The sequence below is a fragment of the Nipponia nippon genome, unplaced genomic scaffold, assembly GCF_047370975.1.
Source record: "Nipponia nippon isolate SJK-2023a ecotype South Korea unplaced genomic scaffold, ASM4737097v1 scaffold_14, whole genome shotgun sequence".
Taxonomy (NCBI): Eukaryota; Metazoa; Chordata; class Aves; order Pelecaniformes; family Threskiornithidae; genus Nipponia; species Nipponia nippon.
This window is the reverse complement of record NW_028262330.1, coordinates 7,735,806-7,762,377: the sequence shown is the minus strand read 5'-3', so window position 1 is coordinate 7,762,377 and position 26,572 is coordinate 7,735,806. Positions and strand designations below refer to the sequence as shown.

The window sequence follows — 26,572 nt, the reverse complement described above, 5'->3', positions numbered from 1 at the left end:
CACTGGAAGCAAAAAGGGTCTCTCCACTCTCCTCGTGGCAGCCCCAAGATCTTTGCTATTCCACACCTCTACTTAAATTACATGCTAAGACCTAAATGTAATAGAGGAGAACAGAGAGGAAAAGTAACTATATAACAAACAATACTTATGCTTTCATCTTCCAAAGCTCTTTCCCTATGCGGGGACATAGGACAGCTACATTTGATGACAGCTTACAAAGAAAAGTGTCAGGAATAAATCATTTAGAGAATGACAACGTGTGGAAGAAGGTGATGGGACTCATGTACAAAGAGTTTAAGAATGTAAAATTATCACACTCACTTGTAAATTTCTTCTGCTTTTTCTTTGACCTTGGATTGGTCTCCATACTTGAGATCCTCACAGGCTTCCCAGAAACTCAGATTCTCTCCTGCGTAACAAGGATGCAGTCAGCAGAGAGCAAGACTGAGGAAAACACAATCCCATTTATGAACTCCTAAACTGAATTTGTTTGACCCAATATGTGTTGGCCCCAATCCAGTCTCTCCAATTTAGCCACCTTGAAAATCCCCTCGGGACTGAAGGAGGAAAGAGCTTTCCCCTGCTCTCTGCTCAGGGACAAACGACACCTGTACGAGCTTGTGAATTCAGCCAGTTGGGGCTTGCCTGGGAGCAGTCCCCCCGCACAGAGAGTGCCCTGGGCTGTATTTTGTGTTCTGTGCCACTAGATGGTATTGCATGCACTGGCTGCACAGCCACTGCCTCCAAAGTCACTTCTACTGCCTTCACTTTGTGACTTTGTCATTGTCTCAGCTGACAGGACCTACTGCATGGATTTCCACCACTGCTGTCTCAGCTGTGCAGCGTCCTGCTGCGTGGCCTGGGCAGGGACAAAGACAGAAACACAGCAGACCCACCGCTGAACTCCTTCTTCAGAAAGAGCTGGAAGTTCTGGCGACCTTTCGGGTCTCGTATCAGCTCACTGAAATTGAAGGCCCATCGCTCCACACGCATTCTGGTGGGGATTTCCACTCTGCACAGGTTGAAAACAAACAGCACTGCCAGTTTCATGTGGCTCATCTAATTGGCAGATTAATTAAAACCAAAATGCCCTTTGCTGGAATGCCAAGAGACTTCTCAGCACTCTCTGTTTTCCGGAATGTTATAACAAGCTCCTGAAGTCAGCCCACTAAGTAAGCCGTAATTAAACAACTTGGTACACAGTGGGATGAGGATTTATCTCGGATTTATGCTGCTCTCACAATGACAGCCCAGCTTTGCTAGAGGTTTGACTCAGTCCCATTCTGGAGGAGGCACTGGTTGTTGCCCAAAGCTTTGCTTCTCATAAAAGCATTCTGTGAAGGTATCCTTCCGGGCTGTCTAATAGGATATTATCACTCTAACAGGATTGCTGGTCTCAAATGAGAACTAGTAATATGTTGTACGCTTCAAGCCCAGAGATGCTGCTGTATAATTAGCAAATACTATCTGAATGGACAACCAAGGGAGACCTCAGAGAAGGGACGGACCGCCAGTATGTGCCTCCAGCCCAAACTCTCTCCTAAGAAAGCAGCCTGAGGTGTCTGCAAAGGCCAAGGGCCAGTAGTTGAAGCCTGAATTGCTACACCATTGGCAGCACCTAATTTAGCAAGGTTAATGCTAAACCAAGTGCTATACCTAAGTGTAAATCTTCATATTCCACTCCTGTGCTAGTAAAAGTGGACTTCACTCATCCAAGGGGAGGATGAGACCCGCTCAGCAGGGGCTGAGTGCATACTCCCATCATGTGTTTAGGGATTTCTGTAATGTTAAGGAAGGCTCCACTTGAAGAAGATAATGCTGGAAGTTCAGCACAGAATATTCCCAAGAGAGAGTTTCTTTAGCATGGCCAAGCTGTGTCAGAAAGGGAACGCTTCCCTGCTCATGATCAGAGACCAGATATCATGATGAAATCAATGGTTCCCTTTTCTGATTTCTATCAGCATAAAGGTCAGTGTAAACCACAAGATGGCAAGAGAATACAAATACATACAATTTTGCATTGAGATCCCAGAATTCAGGGTCATCTGTTATCCATGGGTTGCTGGGGAGACATCCAGACAGGATAGGATCATTGGAGAGGAACTGCTCGGAGTACTTCACAAGCCTGCAAGTAAATCCAACAAAATCAAAATACTAATTTTCAAGCAGAATTGCAGCCAGCCCCATTACAACCAAATAAATGATTGCACGGACTATGGATATCTTCAGAGGTGCGGCCCTATCAGCACAGGGATCTGGAACGTGGCCCCTGCCTTACTAGAAAAACTGATTCATTAGCACAGTTTATCTTTTCCATTTCCCAAACCAGGAATCTCCCAGTTGTATTTCAAAGCAGTGATTTTGCCAGCTCAAGTGTTGGGAGATACAAGACTCTCTTCCATCACCTCCTTTTGCCTCTTCATTTCAAGGAAGTGGGGCTAAGCTCCCAAATGGTTTCTGTCTCCTTCTCCAGCCAACTGGCAAAGGCCTGATCCTGTGCTGTTTTGTGCCACACATTACAGGGAGGAAAGTGCCAGAGAAGAGGAAAGTAAGCGCTGTATTCGCTCAGGGTGGGTGCTCTGCAGCCTTCCCACGGGGCGTGGGAGAGCACAGGGAGCTCCGGGAGAGGTGAGGGAGTGCTGAGGGCACATCCCGGCTTCTCCTTTCCTCCGCTCACCTACCGCACGGCTCATTCTGCAAATGAGTTTGAGGGCTCGGCACAAAGCAAAAATGTCTCTATCCTAGCAGGAACCAGACAAACACTTCTCCTACCTTCTAAGTTGGCCAGACTTGTAATTACAACTGATTTCACTAATGTCCTGGAATTTTAGCTTTCTCCTCCCTTTTTCATTCTTGAAAAAATCATCTGGTTTCTGCATTTAAAATTCCTTCCAGGCCAAACTGCTTTCATGTGCTCAAAGCTGGGAGTGCACTGTCCAAGGGCCCGTTGCTAACAGGCACCTTGGCATAGATCCTGCAATTATACAATGCTACTGCACAAAGCATACCACAGGCTTGGCACAGAAGTGCTCGATCCTATCTTCTCACTGGAAATGCCAAGGCATTCAGCACCTGCATAATTCACTTCAGTCCATATATTCTAATCAAGCTACAAATCTAAACCTGTCAACTCAGGTAACATTGCTCTGTCCTTTTAATTAGTGCTTTGCAGCTCCTCCTAAATCAATGTAATGCTCCAATGCATGCACACTATCTAGTTGTTGCTCTTATCCTCATCAATAATAATTTAATCTGGACCCAATCCTGCAGCTGAGATGGAGATCCAAATTTCCTGAGGATTTTTTGATCTAGGTGATAGGCATTATCCATCAGAAGACTAGGACTAATGTGTGAAAAGCTCCATTGCCAAACAGTTAAGCACCACAAAATTCCTGGAAGGTAGTCAGGTGTCCCCAGCTCCAGCTCACAGTTTGGAAAATTGAGGCAGGAGAGTTTTAAGTGACCGGGGAGTCAGTGACAGATGAAATGAGCAGAACTTCTGGTGCCTTGCAAGTTGTGCTTCTCAGAAGACAGCACTGCTTCGCAGACTCTTCCTCCCATTTCATTCATCCACGACTGTGTTCTCCCAGGGAACAGGACTGAGCACCTTGTTTATCTCAGACTCGATATGAATCTCTGGGTGGCAATGACTATGTAAAACAGACTGGTGGTGTGGACTGCACCTCTAGGCAACTGGCCAGCACATAAGATTCCAGGTAAGAAATGCCTGTGGTGAACACGCTAATGGCTAACGCTAGGACCGGGAGCTTTGCGCTTAATTGGCTTCATCAAGAATCTGATCAGGAAACACTCCAACTGGGAAGAGGCATTGCTAATTAATTGCTTGGACTTTCACGGAGAGGCGTGTGTTCCTTCAGAATACAGAACAACCAGAGACTGCCCCAGCTCTGCTGCCTTCTGGTGAGCATCACCATACAAGCAAGAGCACTCACTGGGGCTGAATCCAGCCCAGAAGGCTGGGGACCAGGGACAGGAGGGTCACTTTGTCTCCGCTGCTTACTCATCCCGCGCAGGAACAGGTACAGGACGGACACACTGCTGCATCCTCGCGAGGCAGCCTCCACACAGCTGCTTTTCCAGACTGCAGAGCTGTGCTGGGTCCCAAGCACCACAGTCCAGTCCTGACCAGCCTGAACATCTCTTGATTTCAGAGGGAATCTGAACCAAGAGGCTGGCGCTGCTCTACAGACATTCATAGCAAAGCTCCTCTTAGCTCTGAGGGAGACTCTTCATCATGACTGGGACTCTGACCCCTCCTCTGCCTTATGCCTCCTGGCCCAGGGAACACACAGCCCAGACAGCACAAACAACACTGCGTGTGGCCACCACATCGATTCCCCTGACTGAGTCACCAGCTGCCAGAGCAGATAGCTTAATCATCTCATTAGGAGATGAGCGCTGAAGACTAATTACTGTGTGGACAGAAGGAAATCACGACTTACCCTCCAAGAGAGACAGAAGATTTCACTCTGGACTTCATGATGGCCTGCTGATAGTACATGATCTGAGAGGGATCAGACATGTCTATGGTTAGGAGCATGAGATCTGAAGACAAGGCTGTCTCTCTCTGAACCTCAAATATGCCCTCTCCCAGGTACTGAGGCTAACTACAACAGGGACTGCTTCTTCCCTAATTATTGGATGTCCAAGGAATCAGAGAATCCCTAAACTGTCTTAGTAAAATGGCTCTTTTCCCCAAGATTATTGCAAATGTCAGAAAAGCTTTTTGCAATCTGCAAGTAATTAAAAAGAGCTCCCCATGCTATATAAAAATTGGATAATAGCTACCATTTTAGGCACCTATAAATGCTCTGGATGATTTAGCATGTAATTATCATTGATCCTTGGCTGTCTCTACACTGGCGCCAGCGGATGTATCTCCTATGATTTCCCCACCACTAATTTTGATCTATTGGATTTTAGCCCTGGTGTCTGTCCTTGCTTGAGCTTTCCCGTCACTGGGAGAGCTGCTGGCTGCCTGCAGCAGGAGGTGCGGAGGCAGGAAACAGCCTGAAAGCACACTGACCAAAAGCTCCATGGGCAGGTACTCTGCTAGCCAAACCCGGGCGTTTTTAAAACAGCTCATCCCCTGCAAAGGGGGCTCTGAGCCCCCATGCAACACTGGTGTAAGCAATACATACAGGACGAACACCTAGAAGCGAGGGAAGGACCACTTACCTCTCTCCTATAAACATCCATAGTTTTTTTCTGTAAAATAAAGAAACATAAATCATTACATTGGGATGGGTGCTTTCACTTGCCTTTTTTGAGACATGAAAACACTGTTGCAGGGCTACCATTGTGTAGCGCTCTCCAATTAATTCTCATTACAATTAAAAATCAAACACAGCAGCTCAGCTAATCAGGGTATCATCAAAGCTAAGAGCATCCACACACCGTAAATCGTTCCATTAGCTGTAGTTACTGTTTAGCATTGCTTCTTCCATCACAGGCTGCCTGTATGCCTTCAATTAAGGGGTTATTCTAATGGAGCTAAAACAGATTCGTTTGAGACACAGATTAGATCATTCAATATTAGCTAAAGGAGACAGGAACCAACACATTGCAAAATATAAACACCACAATTAAAAGCCTCAGAAGCAGTATCTGCTGTGCAAAGGGTGCTTACGTTGTGATTTGAATAACTCAGACTATGTTACATGTCATCCACAAATGAGCAAGCAATTGAAGGCAAGAATTAACTGCAGGGTGTTTATTCACACAGCTTCCTTTGAAGCACAGTTACTTTGTGTGAAATAAACTTGAGGAGGGAGAAGGAAAGACAGACTAAATCAGGGATGCTCCCAGCAAGCCTTGAAAGGCTTATGCAGTGTTTCAGTTTGTCATCTCCCATTTTAGCCAACAAGATCTGCATCCCAGAATTATTCCATCAAACTAACCCTGTGGCAGACATGGGTCTGCAGAGTGCCTTGGTGAAGTGCAGTTTGTGAGTGATGAGAGATGAAGCATCTGGTATCGAATGCCACAGGCAGCCTGCTTCTCCCATCTTCTCACCAGAGAACCTGCACCCTGACCTGCCCCTATTTTGGGAAAGGCGAGACGTTCTCCCAGGGCTGCTTTGTGAGGGGACCATCATGGGGACACTGGTGCAGATCTGCTTTTGCCTTTTAACCATCATCACTAGTCCTGCTCAGGAGGGAGAAACTGTTCTCTATATGGAAGAAAAATACGCATATTTTGCTGAAACTTGGTTGGTTTTGAGAGGGCACACTCACCATTTCAGCAGCAGGAGCCAGATATGCAGCAGATCAGCCAATCTGTACAGCACTACCGTGAAGCCAGCCCCTCTGATCCTAACACAAATCTAGCCTGGCCAGTGTAGTACTAACAGAAATCCTCACCGTGGCATTGCAAAAGGAGGAAGCTTTTTCTGCTGGCAACACCATGACCAGCTCCGAATAACTGCAGTGCACATAATCTCAGCAGGGACAAACAGGAAAGCAAACAGCAACTGCACCAGCAGCGATGCTCTGCTGGCCACACACAAGGAACTGCGTGCGAGGGGGTAAGGGCTGACACATCAGGGGGAGGAAAAAGCCCTTGGACAACAGGATCATTGGTCACAGGGCTGTACAGCCTCCCTTGCTGATTCAAAGGCTCCTAGGACATTGTATAAACGATGGAGGACACATGGACTAAGGAACAGCTTTTCACCCTTCTCTGCTCTTAGCTGCACCCCTGATGTCAGGCCAGCTTCCATGCAGACACCATTTTCCCCCCCATTTCTACGGTGTCATCATTGTTTCAGATAGACTGTGGAAATGGAAGGGAAAAAAAAATCACCTGCTTGTGCAGAGAAATTCACTGCATTTACTGTCCTAGAAGTGTTCTCTTTAGAGAACTTTGTTTCTGTTTCAGGCCAGCTATTTCCTGCACAGTAGAGTTCACTATCTCCTTGGGGAACCTCAGATGCAAACCAGGCCCCATCAGATTTACAAGTGCCAGCTGAACTGTTCCATTTGATGGAACTTAAGTATGGCTAGGGCATTTACTTTAGGAAAATCATCACATTAAAATCATTAGATGTTTTAAAAAGACCCCTCATTTCTTCCTCTGTTTTGTGAAGTGGGTGCCTTGGACAGGCCTGGTGCAGTGGGGAGAGGAGCGGTGGATGCTGGCACAGTGGCTTGAAGACAGCTCACGTGGTAGTAAAGTTGTGTTATCTTCTACAGGGGTCTTAGAGGCAGGCAGCACACCACACACACACGAGACAAACAGCTGGTGCGAAAGAAAAAAAGAACACAGTAAGTTAAATGTAATACAGAGCAAGAAAGGCATGAATTAAAATGCTGTCACAACAGAAAAATTATATGTGGGCAAGTAAAAAAACAAAGCTAATACCATGTCTGCAAACAAGGAAAGATTTTTTTTAAAGTGCATCCTACACCAAGGATCCCCTCCTGCCACAGCCTGAGCGTGCAAGGTGAGCCCCCCAGACAGCTGGTCCTGGAAAAACCAGGGGTGCTTTGGTGGGGTGCTCCAGAGCGGGGAGGGGATTTGCTAAGGCTCGCACAGAAAAGGGGGCTATGGCATGGGAAGGGCTGAGCATCACTGAGCAGTGGCACACACTGAACTGGAGCGGAATCAGAGGAGCCCAGCGCTGAACACCCTATTGAGGGCTTCAGGTGCTGGCTGTGCTCAGCCCTTTCCAGTTCTCAAATGCACAGTAACTGGGAAGGATCTCAGCTATTTCACCCCAGAGCTGCACATCATTTCATCTCCCTTTCTCCCACAGTGCTCCCATGAGCAGTTGCCAGCTTTGCTGCTGGTACAAGGAACCCTGAATACTCTCCGTGTCCTACTGAGCACTGCCAGTTGTCCCCACCATCCTTACCTCTGCTACTGACAGCAGCAATGCCAAAGTGCCCTGTACCACCCACCCACTCTCCCTCATTTGGAAGGAAATAATATTTGGAACAAAAGAGTCATTTTTTATAATGAGATTAATTTTGCAATGCCCTTAGCGAGTGACTTATCGCAATTACCGCGGATAAGCTCCCCAGCCCTGCAGGCTTCAAATCAAAATGGCAATTAGTGAATCAGTCTGTCTCAGGCAAGTGCCGCGTGCTGTTAAACATCCTCCTTCCCGAGACACACAGCAGCACTCGGACACCCTGCACGGCCTCGTCACACCCTGCTGCCACCAGCCGAGCGCTCCCCGTGCACGCAGGCAGCGGCTGCAAAGCTCAGCTGGGAGCCAGCCAGGACCAGCTCAAGAGCCCTGTGTCTGGAGCCGAGCCACATGGCTGAAGCTAGGAGCTCCTAGGAGAGCCGGGACATCTGCTAATTTCCAGCTAACCGTTCGCGTGGAGCTCCTCTGCTCTCAGTGTGGGTCTTCCTGACCACATTGTGGAGATAACGGTCATTATGTTTTTGCCTGTCTGGCCACCATTCAGTGTTTACAGAGGCCATAAACAGATGGACAACAGCTTTTGTGTGTATACCCAGATGGAGCTTGGAGTGAAGAACAAGCACAGGCCGCTCTTATCCAGAGCTCATTTTGGACCAGGGCACTGCAAATCACGCCCACACTCTGCCCTGAACGCTGCAGCGCTCTGTACGTGCGCACAGCTTGGCAAGCTGCGAGCACGACCGTGGGGATCCCCCGCAGAGCACCAGCCGCCGAGCACGGGGCAGTGCCAGCACAGCCCGGCCTCCCTCTGCAGCTCACTTTATTGTAAAAACCTGTGGGCGCTGCCCCTCGGACACGGCAGTGGCAAACAGCACTCCGGCATGCACACAGCTCTGTTTCTGCACACATGAACACCTCTTCTCAGGTGCAGATGTGAGCCCTCCCCTACACACAGCCAGCTGGGAGCCCGGCATGCCAGAGGCAAATTCCGAGTCTAGCATAAGATCATCTCAACACGCATCTCCACTGTGCTGGTGCTTCCAGCCCAACAGCTGCAGATCAAATCTCTAACAATCCATACGCCCAGTTTCATTCAAATTGCTGGGTTTCCCCTATCTTGTTTATCTGCTTCTGACCCTGTTATTTCGAAAGACCCAATGGATGCAGCAGAAGTTATGCATTTATCAGGCAGCCAAACTGACAGAGACTTAAAGGCCAGCAATGACTACCATGATCAGTGGCTGATTTGCTGTGTACAACAAGCCAAGGCATTTCATTCAGTAGTCCCTGAATCTAGTGCAGTGATTTTTGGCTAAGCTAAAGCACCTTTCAGAAATACTCTCCAGTTACAGAAGAAGGCAAAAGCTGAGTGCGTACCTGCAGGCAGTCAGTGGGCTCTGGCAGTTGCCTGGTAACTCTCTAAGCAGTGAGGCTCGATCATGAGCTGAGACCTGGGTAACAAAAGGCTAAAGCATCCCTTAATTAGCTGTTCAGTGGATGGCTACTTCTGCTTTATTCCTCCTGCCCAACTACAACTCCAAACTCGTTATAACCCAGAGGGATGCTCATGGGTCAGTAATAAAAGTCCCTTTCAAAGAGTGCAATGTTTGGCTGAGCACCTGTTTATCCCCAGAGGACCCTATCAATTAGGGAGGGAGCACTCCACCAAAAGGTCTGAGGTAAGTCAAAGAGAGATGTTCATGTCAATATCAGCTTCAAAGAAGTCATTCTGATGTCAGAAATTAATTATCACCAGGAATATTTTCTTTCTCAGCTGTCAAGATAAAAGAAAAGTAATTGGCCAACAAAGCAAAGCTAGATTGAGCAGAAACAGAGACAGAAATCAAATAAATGGGCACTGGATTCATGCACTCATTTTCTGCTCTCGTCATTTCACCTATGTCAGAGCCAGAGGCTGGGCACCCTGCACATCAATAAAACTCTGCACTGCCTTCAGCAGCAGTAAAATACAGCCAACAAAGCCCAGACCAGCTCAGCATTTACCAGCAGAGCTTGGGCCATCTTTTCTGCTCACCAAAGGCTGTTGAGGCACAGGTGTTTGTGAGAGCAGCCTGCAGAAATAAATAAAAAAAAAAGCTGCTAGTCCAAAGGTTGCTCTACATGGGCTTTTGGCTGTCTAGTGCATTGTCAGCCGCTCTTTTGAAAGCAAAAAGAGGAGCAAGAACCTTCCCTCTTTAGCTCAGCCTATGGAGAAGAGGCATAGCTCAGCTTAAAGGCAGTGAAGTCACCCCAAAGCTGGTGTCCTTTGGCTCGCACCCTCCTTGGAGTCTCTGCTGACAGGAGGCATCGACCACCTCTCTCATGTCCAGGGTGGGAACTGGACGGAGATCCCTCAGGTCGCTTCCTCTGTGCTACCAAGCAGCTGGCAGATGGCTACAGGCTTTCAGACTGTTTGCAAACCTAAATTCTCCTTCTGTCTCAGCTGTAAAACTGTGGGCAAAAAGTTGGCTTACTCCTCTTTTCCATCCCTCTCCCTTTCCTCCACTCCTTTTCTCTTAAAAAAAAAAAAAAAAAAAAAGGCTTTCAGCAGCTGCTACTTACAGCAAGAAAAAATAAAATACACCCCAACCCTACATTTTGCTCATTTTCAGTCTCTATAGCAACAGAACACAGTTGGCCAAAGCAATTATCCTGCCTCTGGCTGTTGAAATGTTTAAAGGCTGTTACAAAAATGAGAAGTTGTGGGAATACAGTGAGTATGATCGCAGTAACATTTGCATTTAATTGCTGAGAGACACTTTGACTTCACTTCCAAATGAGCACCATTAAGTGCACAAATGCAAGATCGCTTGAAAGGACTGATGGAGAAAGAGGAGAGCAGCTCCAGCTCCTCATCCACTGACTGCATTTGTCTTATTGTTTACTCTGAACCAGTCCCACCCAGTAACAGCCTCCACGGTCTCAGTTCATTAATTCTGGTTTTTTATGGTCTAGCTATACAATATGCATTTTTAGGCAACATTTTGTGTCTCCTATCCACCACACCAACTGCTCCATCTTCTTGCCATACATTACCCTTCTGGAGGTATTCTGTCATTTTATTTTAAACCTGGATCTTTCCTCTGATCCTTTACACCCCACAACCCCCCCAGTCCATTCACCATTAACAAAAAGGCAGCAACAAGCATCTAGAGGTAGAGGACTCCTTAATTGAGCTTCGCCAGCAGAGAAAACATGTCCTGTAGCTAAACACTCACACTAACTGGTGTGGCAAGAAAGCTGACCAAGTATTTTCAAGCCAAAAGGTGCTGCCAAAGCCTATTTTGAGGGCCCCACACCCTGGACAATGAGACAGCTTCAACTTCCGGCCCGTTCGGCTGTCATGGCCGAGCTGACTCGCTCAGCCTGTGGTGCCCAAAAAACCACAATCCCAGGGACGTTGTCTGCATCCTCCCAAACGAATTCAGTAGGTGTGAAAAGAAAACCTGTCTCACCTGGTTTACCTTATTTTCATTGGGATCCGTTACGCGGTCTAATCCGTACTCTAGGACGTCTAGCATGCCGGGCTGTTATGAACAAGAGACATCAATAGCTTTGTAACTCATTTGTTTTAAAGTTTGTGTTTCACACAAATGCATGAGGAGACCCCTGAGCCCCGAAGGGCTCCACTGCCAGCAGCTCCCAGCCAGCAGTGCCCTGGGGGAGCTCTGCCCCCGAATCTGGCAACACTCCCCTCCGAGCACGGGTGCTACAGCCGCACCTCCCTCCCTTGCACCTTTGAGAGCAACCAAGGAGAAAGGTGTGGACTCAGGGCCAGCCTGGGCTGACCCCTTCCCCAAGAAGAAGCGACAGGGTGCACAGCCCAGAGGCTGTGCCCACGGCCGTGCCCTTAGCATGCGGGAGTTTGTCCCAGGTGGCTGCAGGGAGGGCACCACCGAGGCACTAAAGCCACACGCCGACATCCTCTACTTACAGGAGTTCGGTTCACAAGCCAGTAGGCTCTCTCCTGGCAGTCCAGAGCGTATCTGTCTGCCTTCTTCCGCTCCTTCCCCGCCCTGCAATGCCAAGAACAGGATTTAATTCTACCAGGGGAATTCATGAATTTTGCTCTCCTAAAACCAGTGGGATGAGAAAGGCGGCACACCTCCAGTCTCCCCTGCCCTGTGGGTCCCAGCCTGACTGCGCGGTGCTCTGACGCAGCCTCCTGACCACACCTTACCCCAGCTAATTCTGGACTGCAGATCATGCTGTTCACATGGCCACACATGACTGTAGCTTTTGAGAAATCATCGTCTTCCTGAGCTCAGCTGGGAGCAGACACATCCTCTTTTGATTAGGCAGACAGCCCTTTGGTAGAGTTTTACAGTAACAACCCGCTGCTACTTGCAGTCCGTCCTTCTGCCTCCTGTTTATCCATCCCCGATGTCCCCAGGCAGTATCTGAGGACTGCCACGCAGAGATATATCCCGGACACGTCTCACCCCTGTCTTGCACTAAAGGGGGGCATTTCTCACAGAAATGATTTGGAAATGGGGCCAAGCAGTGTTCCCAGGCACTAAAACCCAAATCACCTCTACTATTAAATAGAAGGAGTGCCAGCATGGTTTGGGCTTGGACCAACTAATTCTTTCCCAGACAAGTCCTGGGCACAATTTGGGACTTAGCATGGGCAAGGGAGCCTTCCCAAAAGGCTGTTTGCATGTGGCCACCTTGCTGTGGTTAATGGGGTGGATGCGGGCTGTTCTGCACCAGTCTGCCCCAACATCATCATCAAACAGCCTCAGACGCGTTTAATCTACTAACTCAGACACAGTTTTGGTATCTAACTTTAAAACTGCATTTGGCATCTTGTAGCCCAAGTCTGACCTCAATTTACAAGAACAACAGTCTCATGTTTAATGAGACAGTTATCTGATGAGCTGTATTCTGACGACTTGGCCAGCATCCCAGTGAAGACAGAAACACTGCTGAACAGCAGAGGCAGTGCCTGCCCTGCTGGGAGGTAAAAAAAGGTAAAAGGAATCCACAGAAGTAGGAAAGATCCTATCTCCAAAGGAGTAATCCCATCTCACGTTCACTAACTTTCCTGGGAATTTGAAGGATTCAGCTCCTAAAGTCATTTTTGCTGGGTGCCTAAGTATGCACTTCAGTGTTTTCTCCAGAAGTCCCTGATAGGAACATTTACTGTTTCTTGATTCAGGCCATTCAGCTCATCTACAAGACATCTGCAAGCAGTAATTGAACCAGACCAAAGTCCAGTGGCCTGATCCACAAATGCTCACGGACAACCCTGAGCTAAAAGAAGCTGTCTCTAATGAGGGCTTGTATGCTGCAGCATCAGACCGCGGCTTCTTCAGGGAGTCACATCAGGTGCAAAATCTAAACCTCCCCTTGCACACTTATGCATGTGTTAAAACCATTTGCAAAGAGGCATGCGCCTGTGTCAGCTGGAAAGGCACCCACCCCCGCCTGTGCTCTCACAAACCACACCGATTCCACGTCTTTGGTGGACAAATGCCAGGCGGGGAGAGAAACACAGGTGCAGCGGGCGAGGGTGAGGCTTTGCAAGCAGGCATCCAGTCATTTGAAAACGTCTGAAATCCTTCACTTGCGAAGTGAACAAAGTTTACTTGTTAAATAGAGGAACCCCAAGCTGATATGAAAGGCAGGTTTGTTTCACAATCATCTTGAGGGGCACTTGCAAGTTACTTTAAAGCTGCAATTTATGTTTTTAAACTGTAATTTAACTGTGTACTAAGACACTGAAGCTCTGTCTCCTCATACCCTCCCCGATGATGCAAATAAGGGAACGCAAGTCAACTCACTTATACTGCTCTTTGGCCTGCATAATAACAAAATCCCACTTGTAGTTTATTTTTTGATTGAGCATGTTGTAATGTTCCTGGAATAAAAATAAAAAAGCAGTTAGTGTGAAAATTCTGGACAATGTGCTCCCATACTAGGGGTTTCTTGACTCTCCATAGCTCAACGAGGCCAGGCTGGCAACAAAGTCAAGAAATCTGGATTGTTCTGAACGTAATTACATGAATTGCAACAGTTCAAAAACACCACTGCAGGGAGAGCAATTATGCCCATTAAAATTATAATTGACTTCAGAGTATTTTCCTGTACTGGCCATTTTTTCACTTCCAAAATTTTGGCTTTTGACACTGCTGGAGTAACGCCTCATGCAATTGAAGAGGTGATTTTTTGCCACACTCCATTCATTAGCAATCGAGGGCTAAAGCTATAGCAAAAAAGGGGCTTGCAATGGAACAAGTACATCATCTCCTTACCTTTTCATATTCTTCTAAAATCCCTTTCCTCTTAATGTTCTTCTTTGCTAGGTAAATTGCTGTGGAGGGAGAAACAAATAAGCAGTCAGTTATACTTAGACCAACAAATCCAAGAATAATTAAAAATTTACCCAGGTGACAAACACAGGACTCTCTGTTACAGTATCTTCCCAGGCATGAGCTCCAAGCTCACAAAAGCTCACTGAAGAACAATGAACTTGGTGCTTTCGCTTTGTCACTGATGCTTCACGAGCCAGTGCTCAGGCTGGGAGCAGCCACGCAGAACAGGCGGCGAGAGCCTTCTGCCAGCAGTCACTCCTCCTTTGGGAACTCACCCAGGGCTTCATGGGTCAAAGAATACTGGACCAGATCTTTAAGATGTTGAGGTTCTTCAGAGTTTGACCCCCAAGTTTTCTGAATACAGGCCAATGTTTTGTTCCAAGTTCTATTAAAAACACTCCAATCTAAAATAGGCTTTTTTATTTCCCCGGAAGATCTACAGCATAATGTAGATAAAAGACACAGAGGACAATCTTGGTATAAACAAATCAGTCTGAGAACTGCACAGCCCACAGGAACAAACCAAGCTGATCAGCCCAACTTTCATGACCAGCCCTATAATAAAAAGCATTTTAAAGGCAACAAAAGATTGATATGGAAAGAGGCATCAGGAGATATTGGGAGCCACTGTGCATTATATAAAGAAAGAACCATCTCTGAATGCAGGGCTTGATCCAAATCTACAGGGAGACAGTCTTGGGCTTAGATCCAGGAATACGCTTAACTACTCAGGGAAATCTAACCTTGTGTTTAAAGTCTTCCCTACCCAGCAGAGTATTTCAGATGTGTGAATATGAGCCAGCAGTGTGCCCAGGTGGCCAAGAAGGCCAACAGCATCCTGGCTTGCATCAGAAATAGTGTGGCCAGCAGGACCAGGGCAGTGATCGTCCCCCTGCACTGGGCACTGGTGAGGCCGCACCTTGAATCCTGTGCTCAGCGCTGGGCCCCTCACCCCAAGAAGGCCATGGAGGGGCTGGAGCGTGGCCAGAGCAGGGCAGCGAGGCTGGTGAAGGGTCTGGAGCACAAGGCTGGGGAGGAGCGGCTGGGGGAGCTGGGGGGGCTCAGCCTGGAGAAGAGGAGGCTGAGGGGAGCCCTCATCGCTCTCTGCAACTGCCTGAAAGGAGGCTGGAGCCGGAGGGGTCGGTCTCTTCTCCCCAGGAACAAGCGATAGGATGAGAGGAAACGGCCTCAAGCTGCTCCAGAGGAGGTTTAGGTTGGATATTAGGAAAAATGTCTTCGCCAAAAGGGCTGTCAGGCCCTGGCACAGGCTGCCCAGGGAAGAGGTTGAGCCCCATCCCTGGAGGTATTTAAAAGCCGTGTAGATGTGGTGCTTAGGGACATGGTTTAGTGGTGGACTTGGCAGTGCTGGATTAGTGGTTGCACTTGATGATCTTAAAGGTCTTTTCCAACCTAAACAATTCTATGATTCTATGTTCCAGTCTGATGGACCTTATTGGAACATAAGAGAAGCTTAAGCACTTCGTCTCATCAAGGCCACCACAAGGCAGTCACACGCAGAGCGTTCCCTCAGTTCAGCATTACTGAGAATTAGTCACAAAACAGTATGAAAGGAAATGCAAGGGCTGGTCATCACATGTGGATACGCAGCACAAAAAGATAAACAGCAAACACCGTGCAGGACTACGTGCACAAACACATGGGCTTGCACTACGCCTCCTAAACACGTACAATGCTATCACTTACCATAGTCTGTGTCATCAGCAGGCCAGCTCTGCGCGGGCCAGAAATAGGGGGTCTGCAGAAAAACAAGCCTTTCGTTAGTGCAGAGGAGCCTTGAACTCATGCCAAGAGGTGTGCAGCACCGCCCAGGCCAGAGGGAGAGGAACATTCTCCTCTGCTGTACTCAGAGCCCCAGCTCCTTAGCTGCGTGTCAGCTCACGCGGTGGTGCAGGCCAGCTACAGCCAGAGAATTGAGGTCAGCAGACTGCTGATGTCAAATCTACTCCTGCTCTGCAGTCGGTTAATATGGCCAACCTCTCACTACTGCCGGAGCACTCAGACTGGGATGCTGGAGCCTGATTTGGCACCATGTGGGAACCAGACTCCTCATTCAAAGTACAAACAAGGGTACCCTAATTTCCCATCGTAGTGGAAACAGTCCAACCATGAACCTTGATAACATCCTGTTATTACTCTGCTTTTTGTATACTCATTAATCAGTCTCCCCAGATCATTCTATTTTCAACCAGCAATTCCATTTGCTACTTTAAGACCTGGAAGGGAATACACATTTGGAAAAAAGCACAGCTATTTTGAAGTTGAACAAGCATGCTAATTTAGTTGAAGGAAGTATCACAGTTTGCCTGTAAACTGTAATCTGACACACGGAACTGGGGGAACTGGCCTGAGGCTTCTCTGGGGATCCTTTCCTCCTTCCTCCTGCACACCGAACGATTAGCACTGCTACACACCATGGCCTCACGACTACAGCTCCTGGGGAATCGCCCCAGCTGCCTGTTTTTAAAACTAGTGCTGAACTCCCTCTCAATGGCTTTAGACAGGGTGCAACTCACTTGAAACCTGTACAGGCTGCCGTCTGTCTTAAGGGTGAGATTCTTTGGCTCCTGAAGAGGGTAGATGTATCCGTATTTGACAAACAGGTCCCCCAGGTGGAGTGCCTCTGGAAATGGAGAAGGCAGACATTTTGATTGCACAGGAACACTGCACTGGAATTTAAGAGTGAGCTGCTACTCAGGAGAGAAGAATTCATCTAAGAGGTTTTGTCTAAGGAGACCTTAAAGTTTTACAACTCAAAGCTGAAAAAGCCTCAACTTTTACATTTCTACCCACCTTCTTCAGTGATCTGCAAGCGTTGGAGAATCCACTGCAATATATCATTACCTGTAAAGCAAAGAAAATGTCAGGTGCTTGAAATCAGGAGTGTGCCAAAATCCATGGACCAAAATGAGACCTCTCCAGTCCTCACCCCTCACTGTGCTCGGGATCCCACCGAGTGCACAGACCCCTGCTTGCAAACATGCTTTCAAATGCACCAGGCAAGAGAAGGAGAGATAAAATGCATTGCCAGCCTCTCGCTGGCCATGCTGTCATTCAGGCTTTCTCCTGAGCAAGGAGGCATCAGTCCCTGCGAGAGGGAGCCCGAGGCAGGCAGCGACCTCGGGATGGCACAGCGTGAGTGTGCAGAAGCACACGTGGTGTGAGCAACACTTAAACCCTCATCATTGGCTTAGAAAGGACTTAAGCAACGCAACAGCTTCCACGCCCAGCGAAGGTGAAGTGCCCCGTGTTTTGCACCGTCTTGTCTTGAAAGATTCACTGCAAAGTATCTCCGGATTCACAGAGCACGGTCCTGTCTCAGTTTTAGTAAGAGACCAGCGACCGGCCCTCTTGAGTCCTTTAAGAGACAGGACTTTCAGTGCAGAAGGGATGTCTGAGTCTCAGACCCAGCTGCAGTGGCCACAGGACATATCAAAGGGAAACAAGATTTCTGCATTCACAAACACTCATCTCTCCCAGTTCTTTCGGCAGGGTGTGGCCAGTCATACCCATAGTCAGCACAAACCTCCAGCAGTTTCAGTTTTATGTTCGGGGGGGCAAATATCATGAACCTCCTTCCATTTAAACAGGGCAAAAATGCACTCATTCCCTGATCAGTTATTGGCCTTTTCCTCTAAACGTCCCCTAGGATTGCAGACTGAGGTGTTGACCTTTCTTGACATTGCAGTGATGACTTAACTTTCTAATAGGGGCTCAGAGCTCTTATCCTACCGCCTGCTTCCTGAAATAGATGAAATTAAAGGATTATCTCATCACTCATTTCTAGACAGCTCTCTCTGTAAGCATTTTCCCCCAAAGGTGTGCATTTAACATGGAGCTTTATTTGCCTTTTCTGTTGTGAGCCATTTTACTGACACTGAATTTAACTAGTTAGCTTCCTGCACTTGAAGAGTCAAGCTCTCTTCTGTGGATCTGTGGCCACTGCTCTAGTGTCTTCACCATTCCCTCACTAAAAAATGAAGCAGTCTCTTTTGCAACACCCAGAAGCCAATCAGTATATATGCAACTTGCGCAGCACTGAAAATATCAGTTTAGAGAGTAATGACTGCCACACAAGGGGAGTGTAGCTCCCTTGCCTATGAGAAGTTCACTAGAATTTATGACTTACGCAAGAGGGAACTTGTAGCAATTCTGGTTAAGGAACCAGAATAAAGCAGACAACACGAAAAGAGGATGAGCACCAACGGGCATCTTCCCTCCACATCATCTAGACATGGACTTTTAGGAAGTGGTATGTTACATTGGTCAGACATCAAGAGAAGTACTTATTCCCCCTGCACTTAATCTAGTTTGCACGTCATCTTCAGTAAAACTTCTCTGCAGTGCTGCCTTAACTATTCACTAACAGCTATGGCTGATCCTTTGCAGATGCAAAGCACTCCACCAAATTCAGCTGCATAATAGCTATGTAAGCCAGGATATGGTTTGTACTGTGAGGTATGGAGGGTGCTGCTGAGAACAAGCTTCAGATGTCATCCATGTTCTCCTTACCCTTTCACTGACTGACTGTACCTATAGGCAAGTGACTTCATCTCAGCGCCTCTGCTTCCTCATTTCTAAAAAAAAATTGGGGCAAACAACACACAGGGCCTACTGGGCTTTGCAAATACAATGGGGAAACATTAATCTATTTGGCTAAGTTGTCTCCTGAGTTGCCTGGAGTAAGCTCGCTGGTTTCAGTGGGAGTTTTTGTTCTGGATTTCAAAGCACTGCAGAAAGACCAAAGCAGGAGGAGGACTTTGGTATAGTATGTGTGAATATTTATAGTGGAGGATGCCTCACAAGAGCTTTTGTGGAGGCTTGGAGCACAGGGAAGCAGAGGTACTGATAGTGCCCTGTGAAAGGAGCTAGCAGCAGAAAGGAGACTGCGATAAGAGCTGCCTGTAATGCCATACGTGACACAGCACAGCTCCCTGTCTGTTTCTTCTTCAGCCTGCTTGAAGGAGGAAAAGCTGTCATTTAGAGGCAGACAAGTGGGCTGAATATTTTGTTCTTTCCCTGCATACTGAAGAAAAATGATTATTAGCAGAAAATGTCAAAAGGAAGACTAATTGTTTGTTGTTCATTTCTGAAGTTCAGTCTGACTCCAGTCTGCCTATTTTAATCGGATTTTAATATTTATCCTTATTTGTGATCCAGCCCCACCAGGAATACAACAGGTCTGGATGCTGAAGCACCTAGTCATCTGTATGCTAAGAGAAAGCAAGGTCACTTGAGTTAAACTCATGTGAGACAGCTGAAAGTGTGTGATTATCAATCTTTGTGTCTCTGATTCAAAGAGCTAGGAGTGAAATGAGACATGAGTGAGAATGAGACAAAGGGAGCAGGTATGTCTCAAAGAATGTATGGCAAATATTTTTGGGAACACGGGCTCCAGTATGCACCCAGGCAGTGGTAAGCCTGGGGTGGCCATGGGGTCGACACACAGCTTTTCTTTGATGAACTTCCTTGGCCCGGTCCCTTCCCCCAGTGAAGCTCTTACCGGCCACAGCGTGTGGGATGTTTGTGATCATCACCCTCTGCGTCTGCGTCTTGATGCCCGTATCTGGATTCTGCATCTCCATCATAAGCGCTTCAATCTGCAGAGCATGGGAGGGATGGGACGTATTACGGGAGCGGACATGAGGGAGCCCCAGGACCACCGCAGCTCCAGGCAGCATCCCAGAGGGGTGTGCAGTGGAACGCCACAGGAACGGATGCAATGACCACAGTCGTTTCCAAACCTCCCCTTTCCATCAGAGATGCCACTCCAAACCATGTCAACTTTCACACTGACTCAGAGTATCACTCCCTCTAACAGAAGACACGTGCACAGCCGGGGTTAGCAGACAAGGGACAGGATGTAACCACACCATGAGAGCTGAGCTAAAAAAAAAAATTAAAACAAAAAAATCTCTGCTACCCATAAATGTTCTTCTCTGGCTCAGTGGGCTATTTGCTGGGGCAATAAGAAAAAAAAGAGGGAGGAAATAAAATCTGTGCTTCTATTGCACAAATACCCCAGCTGTGCACAGACTTGTAGATATTGCACCATGCACCAAGAAAATAAGCAATATTTTGGCTGAAGACCAAACAGCAAAGGTTCTGTTTCTGGTCTGCAGATAATAACCAGACAGGAGTTTAGAAGAGCAACAGGAAAAGCACACCGCTTTGCTCCGGGGCTGAGCAAGAAGCTCAAACCCAAGGGAGATGAGAACAGCCCGTCCTTTGAGAAAGCACAGCCACCACCCGAGCCAAGGCTTTGAAAAGCTGGCCAAGGACCAATTACAGCGGGGACCAGAATTTACACATGGGAAAGCAGACTGCAAACACAGAAATAGAGCCCATCTCGTAGGAAGGAGGTGTCCAAGGGACTCTCCAGCCGTTCCTCTGGACGGCTGCACCCACCCACCCGGGGTTTTAGCCCTGTCTGTGGGCAGCAAAACTCGGTCCCTCCAGGGACGGGGCAGCAACACACCATCCCGAGCAACGCGCCCTCCTATCTGGCAGCATCTTCCGCCTTTGATTCCCGAGGGATGCTGGTAACTCGTTTATAGACTCACTGCCTAAGTTCGTAACAGATCATGTTACGGAGGATTAGTGTCACCCTCAGGGCCAGACTTCTTTTATTTCTGGTTCCCAATTATCTTTTTATTTAAAAAAAAAAAAAAAAAAAAAAGAAGATTTTCAAAGGTCTTTTCCTCCTCTTATCCAAACTTCCTCCTAGCACCATCCTAAGAGTGCAAGAGCCTCCTGCTTGCACTTGGGATCCTCTGCTCCTGCAGGTGGGTTGGGCATGCTCCTCATCTCCTCGTTTTAGATTACCTGAGTGCCGTGAGAGCACTGGCTTTGTGGAAGATGGTCTTCTTTTTGTCTTCTGCTTCCAGAGATATTAAATCAAAACTGGTCCAACAGGACCAATTTGGCCTCTCTGCACATTCATTTCGGGCGAGGCTGTAGCTTTTTAACTAGGATTAGAGGATTTAATGAGTGCGACTTGATGACACTCACGCATAATGAAGGGTATTGTCTTCGCAGGCACCACAGTGACTTTGGTCCTAAGTCTTGCCAAGTTCAGTGAGGATTTAAGCCTGTAGTGACAGGACGCACTCTGGGCTTGACAGTAAAAATGGATTTTCAACTGGTTTTAAAGCCAGTGTCAAATTAATACTAAAACGGAGAAGTCTGGTAAAATTTCACACAAATATTTGTACAAATACTTATACAAAACATTTTCAAGTAGCAAAACCATACCCAAAGCAATGGAATACAAAGACTTTTTTTAGATCCTTTAACTGAACCCCCAATTTCGGCCTCAGCAAGTTCAAGGTTGGGCATGGAGAGATGCCCATGTAGCTCTGCGAGACTAGGCAAGGCAGGACGGTCCAGCAGACAGGGCACTAATTTAGGAAACTCCGATTCAGTTCCCTCTAAGCAAACACGGGAAGTCACCTACTCTCTCCGTAACTCTGTGTCCGCTCCACAGACAGCGCCTCGTCAGCACACAGAGATACTGGGGGTAAACACAGTGGTGCTCATCACCACCGTACTGCAGTGCCGTGACCACCGGGCAGGTCCCACTGGGCTCCAGCAGGACTTGTTCGCTACGAGCAGTACAGCACACCCTGCCCCAGCACCAGGCTGCCGCTTGCTCCCCGGTGGGCTCGAGAGACGGGTCTTTACCAGCCAAGAGCGAGGAATTGGCTCAGAAACCCAGACAGCCTCCCAGCACAGCATGTTCCCTTTCTTCAGTGAGCAAAGAGCTCCAGACTCTTGTTGCATTCATACCCCACCAGGCTCCCTCTTGTCACTGGAGAAATAACATATATTAAAAAGAAACAAGTGAGATGAGCCAGGGAGCTGCTGCTGGGTGGTGCCTGCTGCTCTGGCTGCAAACCATGCACTTTGCTGATCAAAACTCTGCCTGTCTCTTCCTCTTCTCCTAAGGGAACACTCTGCTGATGATGGGTTGCTGGCGATGAGGAGTTGCTATCAGCACTGGCCAGGAGGGCTGGCTAAAATACAGCAGGAACATTTGCTTGCTTTGCTAAGGGCTCTAGCGTATTTTGTCATGCTTTCGGCTAGGGAAGCACTGTCTGGTTTGAATTTTGTAGAGCCAGAAGCCACTTCCTGGCGCTGGCTGATGGGTGGAGATGTGCGCTGAGGTGAGTATCAGCAGGAGGGCTGCTAAAGGAGCCGAGCTCTGGGGTGAGCTCACCTCAAGCACGAAGCCACCACGAGGCATGAGCCCCACCGAGGTCTCCCTTCAGATCAACCGGATTCTCTGCAGGGAGGCGACCTCACCCCGACAGCCACAGAGGAGACAACAGGACAGCTGTCTGCCCTCCATCTGATTGCAAAAAGTCATCGGCTTCACTGAGCGCAAAGCAAAACTCAAACTCACAAATGATAAGAAAAAGCGTCCCTGCATTTCGGAAGCACGTGGGAAGCCCTGGGGAAAGTGAGGGTCCTCTCTGCAAATGATCAGTGACTGATGGGGTGCCCATGGTTCGGGAGAAGGAGGATGGATCCAGCACAGATGCTCTCCCACAGGAGGGAGCAGTGGGGGCAGGTGACTGGTGACAGATTGCTTGGGTGAGTTACCCCGGCTGCATTTCACATCCTTGTTTCTCTGAGCTTCGCCCTTGGGGCACCCGCCAGCTCCCCAGGGCCAGGGCACCCACACCACAGAAGAGTCAGGCTCCGGGTGCTGAGGCTCTGACACACAACAGCAAAACACTTCTGAGGCAAGGAGTTCAGCCCCTCTCGGCGTCAGCCCAGACACAGGCATCTTCGCTTCAGATGTAAGAAAGACAAATTTTCCCAGCAGGGTCCAGCTCACAGCCGAGTGCCCACTCCTGGTGCTATAGTTAAATATCTGCTCTCTCCATGGTGAGTATTTGCCCAGTTCTAACCCCCCTCGCTGCCTGGTACTGTTTGCAAAGATCATCCCTCCCTGCTCTGATTTCCAAGGTAGCAATACAGTCCTTTATCACGACTCTGGCCTCAGAAGGTTAATTCAATTGTTTTTTAGGTCTACAACTAACAGTCCTGCTTTGCACCTTTGCGGATGATCAGAAAAAAAGAAGAAAAAAAAAATCAGTTGTTAACCACCTCAAACTTCCTGCTTTTTCTTAATTAAAGCCGAGAGAAGGCGGCCTGATCCCACACAGTGCACAACGATCCCACACCCAAAGGGAGTAAATCTGTGAACAGGGAGGGCCGGGCTGCAGCTGGCTCTTTCCACCCTCCCTCTTCCCTCACTGTGCTGCCATCACCTCTCGGGCCCAGCCTCCTACTTAGACCCACATAGCAGCAAAACCAAACCTAAGCACAGTCCTGCCTGGCCGAGCACACCCCCTCTCATCAGGGCTGCTCAGAGCATGTCATGCTCAATGCGGTGCTCCAGAGAAATGCGTAGCATCAGCATCTCCCTGTCTGGACCAGGGAAAGGGAGGATGGGATGAGGCTGAGCTTGGCATAAGGCTCAGCTCCAGCCATATCCAGGGCCTCACTTAAACAGAGAGCAGGAGTTCGATGGATAACTCCTCCCAGCAAAAACATGATGCAGGTGCTCACACACCTTGAGAAATACTCAGGTAGATGAGGACCAGCAGCCGCTGGAGAGTCTAAGCTCGGAGAATTGAAGCTGGGCTGGAGAAGCACCTGGCCACACTGCAGATCCCGGGCCAGTCCCTCCCCATTTGCAGAGCTGCCTCGGGAGGGGCCATCAGGGACCAGAGTAAGGAAGAGGCAGAGGAAAAAGGCAAGTGGCATCCATCAGCCCTACCCACGAGGTATGAGTCACGATGCAGCTCATGCAGCACAGCAAGGAAAAACACATAGCCCCGCAGCCGCTGGAGAACACAACCCTGCCCAGCGCTGCCTCCTGCTTTGCCAGCTGATGCCCAATGCAGGCCAGATCCTGGCTGCTGGGGCAGGGGCAGGCACCAAGAGCTTGGGCTGATTTAAGCTCTTCCAGCATTTGGCCAAGTGCACGTAGCCACAACGCATTTCAGAGGCTTCCTCCTGTCCCGACAGGCTTTTGTGCCAATATTCTTCCTACCAAGACAGTTTAGGAGGGGAAAAAAATAGAATAAAACAACCTGAGCATTAGTCATGGGTATTCCATGGACTAGCAGGTGTTGCAGGGCCTTGGAGGGTGCTCCCTGATCCCCCTGTGGTTCAGCCATGAAAACCAAGCTCTGCATCCAGCCCAAGTCATGCAGAGCAGCCTCACAGCAAGTATACGGCACTGCCCACCGCCCCAAAGCAGACGCCTTTCCTCTCTCCCGGTCCGATGGCAGGATTGCTGCGGTCACAAGCTGCCTGCTGGAGAACCAGCACACGGAGACGCGTTGCAGCTGCAAAGGCGCAACAGGGCCAGCAGCCTGACAGCACGGCAGGAATCCCTCTGTGCGGCTGGCGCAAACCCACGGTTACGGCGTATGTGCCAGCTTGAGCACAGACTTAAGCAATTAACAAAGCTTCTCTCTAGGATTTTAGCTCCTCGCGGATCTAAGCCTGCAAGGCACTGGCTGGATGCGTGCCGAGCACCCTCAGCTCCCACCACAGGCAACCAGTAAAGGGGCTTGGTATTTCAGGGGAGCTCTGAGGATGCAGCCGTCCGCATATAGAGCGCGCTGCCATGTAACAGCCGAGGCTCCATCCATGGCTTCCCCGAGGTCTGAAAAAAACAGAGGAGGAATGAAAGCAGAGACGAGAGCCAAAACCTTTCTGCTGACCATCCGGGAGCTTCCTTTCCTCGTGCTAACAGGTCTTAGACTTGCAAAGCACTAGAACTACCCAAACCCTCTCGCTGCTTGCAGTGTGAGCGGAGCATGCTCCGTAACAGCAGTTCGCTCTATTTTAATAGATCTTCCCACCTGAGGAACTCAGAGCACTTTGCAAAGACTGCTACGCTCCTACAGAGCAGCTAAAGCACAGCTGCTGGAGGTTGTTTTGTCAAAGCACACAGCTTTTCCTCGCACCCCCGCACACAACTCCACGGAATATTACTCAGTGCAGAATTTGGCCCAGAGTATTTCCTTTGGCATGGCTCCCCAGCCAAACTTACCTTGAAAGACACAGTACCAAAGAAAATACCTTCTTTATTTCCTCTAGCATAAAAAGTACAGTGCTTGTATTGCCAGGCTCATATCCTAGCACTGAATAGCCCCAAATTTCCCCCCTTCTCTCCCTGGAATCCTCCTCAGGTCGTGGGCGTTGCAGGAGGGCTAACTACAACTCGAACAGCAACTGGCTGGCTGTACTTGTCACTGGAAATTCAGCTAATTCCACTCAACAGGATAAGCTACAGGCAGGAGAGGTGGGAGGGAGTTAAGCTAGCTTAACACTCTGCTTTTTAAAATTTGCAGATACCAGTTATACTAAAACTGGCTACACTTTTGAATGAATGCTACAGAAAAAAAAACCACCAAATGCTTTACAAAATTACGCATCGCATCCAAAAGCGTAGGCATACATCTTCCCACTCTTTCAACTGTTTCTGGTCACAAATACGCTTGTTTCTGAAAAAGCAGAAAGAGGCAGAGAGCAGACAGTTGGCCATGATACATGCTCTGAAAGCAGACATCAGGTGGAAGCACCAGGAACACGCGTGCTGGACCGACCGTGGCCCAGAGCTGAACTGAGTGGCCTGGCGCCACAGATGATGGTTTTTCCCCTGGGAAATGACACAGTTTTGAGGGTCTTTGGGGAAAAAGATGGGCAAGGGAGAAACCATGTCAGGGAATAATTCAGCTGAGGCTAAGCTACAAAAATAAACAAAACTATGGGTTTATTTCCTCTGTGACTTCGGCACAGGTTGCCCCTCAGCCCCCCAGCCTGAACTCGGAGCCAGCTGGGAGGCACGGGGCTCTGCAACAGGTCGCGGCCTCAAACCCCCAGGGAAGGGGCTGTCAACCCTCGGACCCCACACCCCCAGAGGGACCCCGGAAAGCCGTGGCCGGGCAGGATGCTATGAACACGGATCCCTCCGGCCGGAGCACCGGTAAGCGCCCGCCGGTGCTGACGCCCAGAGCGGCGCGGCTGTCCCCCGGCGCCGCTCAGCCCTCACCTTTTTCAGGAAGGCCATCCGCGGGCGATGGCGCTGCCCCTGGTCGAGCCGTGTGACGGTCATGGTGCCGGGGGGAGCGGAGCGGAGCGGGCTGGCGGAGCGGCAGCCCCGACCGGTCGCACCTGGCTGCGGCCACCCGCCACCGCCACCGCCACCGCCTCCGTTCCCTGCCGGGGGCGGCGCCAGAGCTGCGCGTCGCAGCCAATCAGCACCACGGTCATTTACATGAAGGCGTGGGGCAGCGTGGCCGCCGCCTTGGGGCGC

At 48.9% G+C, this 26,572-nt stretch overlaps 1 protein-coding gene across 3 annotated transcripts in view; it reads right to left on the bottom strand.

The window, feature by feature from the left end:
• The window catches only part of RGS9 (regulator of G protein signaling 9), a 36,324-nt gene extending 9,839 nt beyond the window's left edge, over positions 1–26,485 (bottom strand). For 2 of the 3 annotated variants that reach the window (XM_087750832.1, XM_087750833.1), the window contains exons 1-14: positions 26,309–26,485; positions 19,733–19,829; positions 17,023–17,073; positions 16,746–16,852; positions 15,916–15,967; positions 14,152–14,210; positions 13,681–13,757; positions 11,829–11,910; positions 11,350–11,421; positions 5,200–5,229; positions 4,464–4,525; positions 2,012–2,125; positions 897–1,012; positions 322–409 (exon numbers count right to left, since the gene is read on the bottom strand). In XM_087750832.1, coding sequence (XP_087606958.1) covers positions 322–409; positions 897–1,012; positions 2,012–2,125; positions 4,464–4,525; positions 5,200–5,229; positions 11,350–11,421; positions 11,829–11,910; positions 13,681–13,757; positions 14,152–14,210; positions 15,916–15,967; positions 16,746–16,852; positions 17,023–17,073; positions 19,733–19,829; positions 26,309–26,371 — 1,070 coding nt within the window. In that variant the 5' untranslated portion in view covers positions 26,372–26,485. The remainder of the gene's footprint in view (positions 1–321; positions 410–896; positions 1,013–2,011; positions 2,126–4,463; positions 4,526–5,199; positions 5,230–11,349; positions 11,422–11,828; positions 11,911–13,680; positions 13,758–14,151; positions 14,211–15,915; positions 15,968–16,745; positions 16,853–17,022; positions 17,074–19,732; positions 19,830–26,308) is intronic. The other variant, XM_009466923.2, reaches the window with a different exon arrangement.
• Positions 26,486–26,572: the final 87 nt, after the last annotated feature.